The sequence below is a fragment of the Gymnoscopelus braueri genome, assembly GCF_963280865.1.
Source record: "Gymnoscopelus braueri genome assembly, chromosome: 11".
In the NCBI taxonomy this organism is placed as follows: Eukaryota; Metazoa; Chordata; class Actinopteri; order Myctophiformes; family Myctophidae; genus Gymnoscopelus; species Gymnoscopelus braueri.
This window is the reverse complement of record NC_137613.1, coordinates 44,978,122-44,987,045: the sequence shown is the minus strand read 5'-3', so window position 1 is coordinate 44,987,045 and position 8,924 is coordinate 44,978,122. Positions and strand designations below refer to the sequence as shown.

Here is an 8,924-nt window from a genome sequence, read left to right as displayed (position 1 = left end):
TATAATACAGTATGCATATGCACTGCAGATTGCACAATATTTCTCACCGCTTCCCCAATCTAGCGCAGCGTCATAGAAAAAGGCAAACGATTATTGATCTTGAATGGACTGCATTAATTTAGCGCTTTTCTCCAAATCGCTTTACAATGTAGGCCTATTTCACATTTACCCATTCACACACCGCTGGCGGTGGAAACCATGCAAGGCACCAACCTGCTCATCGGCAGCAGTTAGGGGTTCAGTGTCTTGCTCAAGGACACTTCGACAAGTAGCCAGGAGGAGCCGGGAATCGCCCCATCTTGTAGTGCGGCCAGTCTCCCGACAAAGAGACGCCAAGGATTTATTCCACTATAATCGCATGGAATAAATGGTGTGATAAAACAAAGCATGTGCCTTTTTTTTTCAGGACAATTGAGATGATAACCACAACCAATGAAACCCAGCTGCTGGATTCGTCTGGGTCAGGTGACTCCAACTATGACGATTACGATTACTACGATGACTACGATTATGCAATCAGGAGGCAATCAGGAGAGGATGAACATGCTGAACCAAAAAGATCCGTCAAGATTGTGTTCCTCGTCATTTACAGCCTGGTTTTTGTGCTCGGCGTGCTGGGGAACGGAGTTGTCATCTGGGCGACGGGCATCAAAATGAAGAAAACCGTCAACACCGTTTGGTACCTCAACCTCGCTGTGGCCGACTTCCTCTTCACAGCATTCCTGCCCCTGAGAATCACAGAAAGAGCTCTGGACGGCCACTGGACTTTTGGCAGATTCATGTGCAAATTGAACAGCACCGTTCTCTTCCTGAACATGTACGCCAGCATCTACAGTCTGTTGGTCATCAGTATTGACAGATGTGTTTGTGTGGTGTGGCCAGTATGGGCCCAGAACCACCGCAGCATCAGAAAGGCATCTTGTGTGAGTCTGGGTGTTTGGGTACTGGCCTTGGCTCTCAGCTCACCTTACTTCATCTTTAAGGACACCTGTGATAAGGACGGAAGGATCACCATGTGCGTCTACAAATTTGCACGCACTGATTAGTTTCGATTTGGGGACATGATCATCACTCTTCCTCGCTTCCTCATGGGATTCGTTGTCCCTTTCACCGTCATCGTCTCCTGCTATTCTGTCATCATCTACCGGCTCAGGAGGAATCGCTCTCTGGCTAGCCAATCAGGTCGCCCCTTCAAAATCATAGCAGCTGTTATCACCACATTTTTCCTGTGCTGGGCCCCCTATCACATCTTGCAACTAAGTCGGTTGATAATGGCGGCAGGTGACGGTGAAACACTGGAACATGTGATCATCATAGTTTTCTGCCTGGCATATATCAGCAGCTGCCTGAACCCGCTTTTGTACGTATTCATGGGTCAGGATTTCAAGAATGAAGTTCGTAGGTCTGTCCTAAAAGTGCTGGAGAACGCTTTCACTGAACGGCTGCCTCAGTCCAACACTTCCACAAACCCAGGTACCACCAGTCAAGAGACTGCCTTGTCTGAGGCTCAGGTATAGGGTTATCTTTGGATTCATTTTAATATGCACAAAAATTGAAAGATGTCCAAAATAATGTGTTGAAGTTATAGTTTTTAAAAACAATATTGTTTGGAGGTTCTTTGACTTTGACATCTTTAATGTTAGATTTTTCTCCCTGTTCTCCCTCTCCCCCCTCCTTTTATTTCTTCCGCCTTTCTGAAAAAATTTTAATAAAATGCTGGTGCTTATGCAAACATTTATTTGACCTACATCTTTACACCTGTAAACCAGTGATGTGACAATAAAGCTGATTCTTGATTATCTTGATTCAGGTTTGAGTTTGTAATTGTACACATTAATCACAAAACACATTTAATTTTGTGTTTGTTTGTGGCAGGAATATGATGATGATGCACACTATGCGTTTTGCTATTTATTTACAAAATGGTTTAATGATCATGTTTATAAGGCCTACAGTGTATTCTAAATACTGGAAATGTTGTCTGTCTACTGCCCAGTGCTGCACTTGGCCCCAGGTCCATCCAAGTTCTTTCATCTCTTTCTCCACAGATCTTCTCCAGGTCTCTTTGGGTCGGCCTCTTTTTCTCTTCCCTGGTGGTGTCCATCTCATGGCTACCCTTGGGATGGCACTTGGGTCCATTCTGCACACGTGACCTATCCACATCCATCTTTTGAGCTTGATGATACTTGACAGTGGGGTCAAGCCTGTGCTCCGGTAAAGGTTTTCATTGGAGACGGTCATGGGCCAGAATATTCTTAGTATTCGTCTGTGGCATCTTGTCTGAAACACGTCCAGCTTGTGACAATCATTCATACATCATGAACACATTAATACAATTGCTATGTCGATTTAATGATATCCATTTGATCAGACACGCCCTCCTATATAAGCCCATTCAACATCAAACACCCCCAGGGTGTAAATGTTATGCTACGTTCTATGTAAAAGTTGAATAAAGTGTAAGCAGCTAAAAGTGCTTCTACCGTCCATTCTTGTAAATTAATATGAGGGGCAAACATGAAACCATGTTAGACTCATTGAAAACTCACATCCTGCTTCTTTTCTTTTACCTAAAAGACTAACCAGTAACACTGGCTTATCTAGGGCGCATTCATACACGTAATTAACGCTTAATTTAACACATGAACTAATACATTATTTAAGCATCATTTAATCATAAATTCATCATGAATTCCTTGTCTTCCTCATCAATTAATGTTGAAGTAACTATGACTTAACCTATGTAATATATCATTAGGTAAGAATGTTATTCCACAGTTACTTACAGTAATACATGAATTCATATGCGACCATATAATGGGCCACACGTGGTGTGTGTACATCTGCTTTTTTCAGACCTCAGACCTACAAGCTCACAACACGGCGCAACGCAACAAAAATGTGTGTGTTTTGGCATGGTGTTACTGTATGAATGGATTGATAACACATACAAATCTACCACTACTGCAATATTATCACATATTTTCTAGCACTAGGGGTGTATACAGTACCTTCCCAAAAATCACTATGAGAATTATTCCCCCTAGATGGTAAATTTGAGGTCCTAGCTTACGGACTACATGAACTGGGGGTGGAACCTGCGTGATGTTTGATTAGTCCCACTTACTGTAGGTCCAAAAATTAATGAATGAATGAATTAGCAATTCTGCAAGCCATAGAGGTGCTTTGTATGTAAACAACTGTTGTGAAAAAAGCAACAGCTGCAAAGGTGATATTCATGTATGTAATGGTAAAGTAAAAGTTATCCTATGTATTACACACACTAAATTATGTTTATTGAATATCATGATACATTTCCTTAGAATCTGTGTATGTAAACATGGTATTTACAGTGGGAACCTTTATGTAAAGGCCAGCACACTCCACACCAATGATTCGCAACGCAAAAAAGTTGCAACTGCAATACTTGTAACTACTTGCAACCATTTCCAGACTGCTGCAATTTCTTGCAACATGGTTGCAAGTTGCGACTAGTTGTGGTGTGTGGACTGGACTGTGGTGTGTGGACTGTGTATGGACATCCTTCATGAAAACAGAAGTACGCCTTGTGTAATGTAGTCAATATATGTTGCCACTGCCAGTAATAGATGACATTTCTAGAGTTGCTAATTTTAACAACTTTTTGTCTGAGCTTATAAAACATTCGGTTCTATCTGTAATTTTGAAAAGTGTTTTATGGCATGGGGTTGTGAATGGAGTGATAACACACAGAAAGCCACCACCGCTGCAATGTTATCATATATTTTCGAGCACTAGGGGTGTATACCTTCCCAAAAATCACTATCAGATTCCCCCCAGATGGTACCCATGGCCCAAATTTGGGGTCCTGCCTCACAGACTATAGTTTTCTTGTAGCATTAGCTTAGGTCACTGATATCTGGGTCTGGAAAATGCTGTATCTTATTAATGTAAACATTACATCTGGCTGGGTTGGTGGAAACTTTGTATGTCCAAAAGTGTTACTTTTCAGGAAATAGAAAAAAATAACCTGTTTCAATTGATCCAATGTTGTTATTATGTATTACTTATTACTTTAATACTTTTCATTGGTTCAATATTTATAGAACCCACAGACACACATAACCGCTTGAATTTTCACTTTAAAAAGTTTCAAAAAATAGCACAAGCAGATCAAAGCTGTTTCATAACTTGTGTGTGACACTGCAGTATGACAAAATAGGGAATGAATATACAAAAAATGTTCAATATGAAGATAGCATGTTTCTGCCTGACAGCAACGCTAGGACACCTCCCACAGTGAGCTCCTCACTGACCACAGTTTGAACAAGACAGTTGTCTGGCTGACGTCTCTTCAACACTTTGAAACAGGTATATTTTCTTTTCTTTATTTCTCTCCTTATCTAAACAGTCTATTAATGATTGCTATCAGAATATAGAGCTATTTAACACTTGGTTACCTTTTATTAAGAGTTGGTAAATGTCAATGTTTGAAATGTTTCATCAGCTGTATTTAGTAATAAGCATACTGTCATTATCGTGCAAAAATTATGATATATTTTGCATTATCATGGTTGTGCGACGGTAGGCCTACTACAGTATGATAGGTATCTATTTTATTTTTCGACCAGCAGCGGAGGGAGATGAGCGTCTTGGCGGTGATCAGATTTTACAGATTCACATTTTTAAAACATAATCATGTAAGAAACCTTAGCAGACAATGCGAAATATGAACACAGACGGCTGTGCTGACATATATGGTAAACATGCACATGGCTGGCACAGAGTATTGCTGATCTACAAGTGTGGGACCGCTCTTTTTGTGGTTTACTATAAATCAGGCGTGCGTTCGGAAATGTTTTTGGTTTGACGTGGGAATGTATTCAAACTGACGTGGGTTATACTTATAATAGGCCTAATTATAATACTAATTGTAATACAAATATTAAGTTACAACTGTGCAAAATCGATAGTCATCATGTGAGTTCAATGCTTTATACCTCGAAACGTATTGAGCAAGTGTTTCCATCACCCATTTGGGCATTTAATTTTTTCATAAAAGCCCAAAAATCTCCTTCAACCTTAAAACTAAGTGTTTCCATTCAGGACTTCAAAATCCAAAATATATCCAAATCGCTACCTCCTGAGCCACTGACGCCCCATCTTGTAGTGCGGCCAGTCTTCCGACAAAGAAACGCCAAGGATTTATTCCTCTTTAATCGCATATAGTCTGACATGGTACCGTCGTGAAAGAGAAAAAAAAGTTACGTAGTGTGTACCTTTACACTCACAGCTCATGTTATGACACACAAATGTGAAATGAAAAGTTGTGTCCTACACATTTCAGTCATTTTTTTGGGGGGGGATAAATATTGTATCATGGACTTGTTATCGTGAATCGTGATATAGCATTGTATCATGAGTTTATGTTAGCGTTACTAGTAACTAGTATTTACGCCATTATAAATGGTTATAAAGTCTTGCTTACCTACAGGATAATAATACATGCAGGTAGAAATTAAGACATGGTGTGATAAAACAAAGCATGTACCTTTTCTTTTAGGACAATTGAGATGATAACCACAACCAATGAAACCCTGCAGCTGAATTCGTCTGATCACTTTGACTACGATTATGAAGAACCTCCACCATATATACCAAATATATATGCCAAGGCTGAACTCGAAAAATCTGTCAAGATCCTGTCTCTCGTCATTTACAGCCTGGTCGTTGTGCTCGGCGTGCTGGGGAATGGAGTTGTCATCTGGGTGACGGGCTTCAAAATGAAGAAAACCATCAACACTGTTTTGTACCTCAACCTCGCTGTGGCCGACTTCCTCTTCACAGCATTCCTGCCCCTGAGAATCACAGAAAAAGCTCTGGACGACCACTGGCCTTTTGGCACATTCATGTGCAAACTGAACAGCACTGTTCTCTTCCTGAACATGTATGCCAGTGTCTACAGTCTGATGGTCATCAGTATTTACAGATGTGTATGTGTGGTGTGGCCAGTGTGGGCCAAGAACCACCTCAGCATCAGAAAGGCGTCTTGTGTGAGTCTGGGTGTCTGGGTACTGGCCTTGGCTCTCAGCTCCCATAACTTTATCTTTAAGGACACAATCTCCTTCCCTGATAAGGACATCACCACGTGCGTCTACAAATTTGCACGCACTAATGACAATACGCCCACAGTGTTTCAGTTGATTATTTTTCGAACTCGGGCCATAATCATCACTCGCTTCCTCATGGGATTTGTGGTCCCTTTCACCGTCATCGTCTCCTGCTATTCTGTCATCATCTACCGGCTCAGGAGGAATCGCTCTCTGGCCAGCCAATCAGGTCGCCCCTTCAAAATCATAGCAGCTGTTATCACCACATTTTTTCTGTGCTGGGCCCCCTATCACATCTTGCAACTAAGTCGTTTCATAATGGAGGCAGGTCACAGTGAAACTCCTCGTATTTTAGCACAGGTGGTCATCATAGTTTTCTGCCTGGCATATATCAGCAGCTGCCTGAACCCGCTGTTGTACGTGTTCATGGGTCAGGATTTCAAGAATGAAGTTTTAGGAACTTTTACTGTCCTAAAAGTTGGAGAACGGTTGGCAATTCGTTCATTTCGAAAGCTGGAGAACGCTTTCACTGAAGGGCTGCCTCAGACCAACACTTCCACAAACCCAGGGACCACCAGTCAAGAGATTGCCTTGTCTGAGGCACAGGTTTAGGGTTATCTTACGATTCATTTTTCTCAGCATATTCTCCAAGATTGAAACGATGATGAAAGATGTCCAAAATAATATGTTGAAGTTATAGTTTTTAAAAACAATATTGTTTGGAGGTTCTTTGACTTTGACATCTTTAATGATTTTTTCTCTCTGCTCTCCCCCCTCCTTTTATTTCTTCCCCCTTTCTGAAAAAAATAACATTAAAATGCGCTTATGCAAACATTTATTTGACCTATACATCTTTACACCTGTAAACCAGTGATGTGACAATAAAGCTGATTCTTGATTCTCTTGATTCAGGTGTGAGTTTGTAATTGTACACAATCACAAAACACATTTAATTTTATGTTTTTTTGTGGCACGAATATGATGATGACGCACACTATGCATTTTGCTAATTATTAAAAAAATGGTTTAATGATCATATTTATAAGGCCTACAGCATATTTTAAATACTGGAAATGTGCACTCCTCTGAGTGCAGATCTCCAGAGCTTGACTGACACAGAGCATTTTCACATGGGTTAAAGAGCCACCAGGAGGCCGATTTGTGCAAAACCCATTTACTTCTACAGATTTTATCCAAACGTCATGCAAATCGGTACACAGTATCTCTATAGTCATCTGATCAACACGGATCTGTCCGATTGTCCATATTCCATCCTCATTGGCTAAGGTTAGCTTCCAAAGTTTGCAGGATGTTTTGAACAAAATGCCTCAAATCATGAACGCAGCATGCGATTTCCGTAAAATTTCACACGCACATTCCCGCTAAGCCGAGAAAGAAATGGCACCCTTTTCACATTGGCCTGTTATAGAGCCACCACCAGGTCTAATTTAGCAAAACACATTTTTGGAACAAAATGCCTCAAATCATGAATACAGTGTCCGATTGCCGTGAAAGGCCTAAGAAGAATTGACACCCTTTTCACATTGGCCTATTATAGCGCCACCAGGAGGCCACAATAACGTACATGACCTGGCGGAGACCTGTGCTCCGAGGAGCACTTTTTCTAGTTGTTCATGTTTTGTTTTTGCCTTTTTAAAAACATGGAGTGGCCCATTTTGAACAAAATACCTCAAATCATGAACGCTCTGATTGCTGTGAATCCTTGCACGCACATTCCCACTAGGCCAAGGAAGAAATGCCCCCTATTTTTTCAAATGGGCCTCATGATGTCACTATAACAGCCAGATTCACGTTTTAGCCAATAACTCTTGAACCGTAGGTCACACAATCACAAATATTTTCCCTTGCATTCCTCTTGGATCATTACGCAACTCCCAAAATTAGCCATGGACATTTCCATCTGACAAGTTTTCCGCCATGTTGCGTTTTTCTTTTGCAAAACACAGTTTTTGCTACTACTCATACCGATTTTGTCCAAACCTCACCCAAATTGACACACCATATCTCTGTAATCATGTGATGAATATGTACCTGTCAGATGTCTCATATTCCACTCCAATTGGTTGTCATTGGCTCAAAACTTTGCGTTTGCACAAATTGCCACAAATCATGATTGCTGAAACTTTGCACGCACATTCACATTAGGCCAAGGAAAAACCTCCAGCCCAATTCTTTCATATCGGCAGCCCGGGTAGGCAACACGGCCTGGCGGGAACCTGTGCTCCGAGGAGCACACTTTAAGGTGACTCTCCACCAAACAGACTACAACAGACTGCAACAGACTGGTAGTCTGTTGGCAAAGGTTGGCATTTCGTTCAGCACAAGCAACAATGTGCGTCGGCCGACGGCACATTGTTTTGCACATGCGTTAACAAAATCAGATGACAGAACTCTCCACATGGAAGGGCCATGGGCAGCCCCTGTCAAGTGGTGAAACTGGTCACTTATTACGGGGCCAGAGCTCAGCTCTGGACCTGTTTTAATGTTCCCCTCTTTTTTCTTCTGCCACTTTTCGCAGTTCTGGCTGAACCGTGCATACGCTTTTTACGAAACTTGGCCATATGGTAGATGGTCATGAAAAACTATCAAGAAATAATTCTCACAATCTTTCGTCAAAAGGTGGCGCTATAGCAAAATGCCAACTTTGAACAGGTACAACTCATGCCCTGTTTGACCTACAGCCATGAAACTTCAATATACATATGCGTCTACTCATGATCAACAACTTTCACACTCTGACTTTTGACCTTTGACCTTTAGATCTCCCACCATTTTGAATTATATGAAAAACAGTTAAAACCTATCTTCTCCTGG

At 41.2% G+C, this 8,924-nt stretch overlaps 1 protein-coding gene and 1 pseudogene across 2 annotated transcripts; both read left to right on the top strand.

Annotated features, from left to right (window-relative positions):
• The first annotated feature begins 416 nt into the window (after positions 1-416).
• LOC308095665 (chemerin-like receptor 1) lies at positions 417-1,517 on the top strand (annotated as a pseudogene). The gene has a single exon. The product of its transcript is annotated as a chemerin-like receptor 1 (transcript).
• A 4,035-nt stretch (positions 1,518-5,552) lies between these two features.
• On the top strand, positions 5,553-6,701 carry LOC308095663 (chemerin-like receptor 1; the record flags this gene model as incomplete). Its single annotated transcript, XM_080442708.1, has 1 exon — positions 5,553-6,701. The coding sequence occupies one exon, from the start codon at positions 5,553-5,555 to the stop codon at positions 6,699-6,701; it is 1,149 nt and encodes a 382-aa protein (XP_080298834.1).
• Between the last annotated feature and the right edge of the window lie 2,223 nt (positions 6,702-8,924).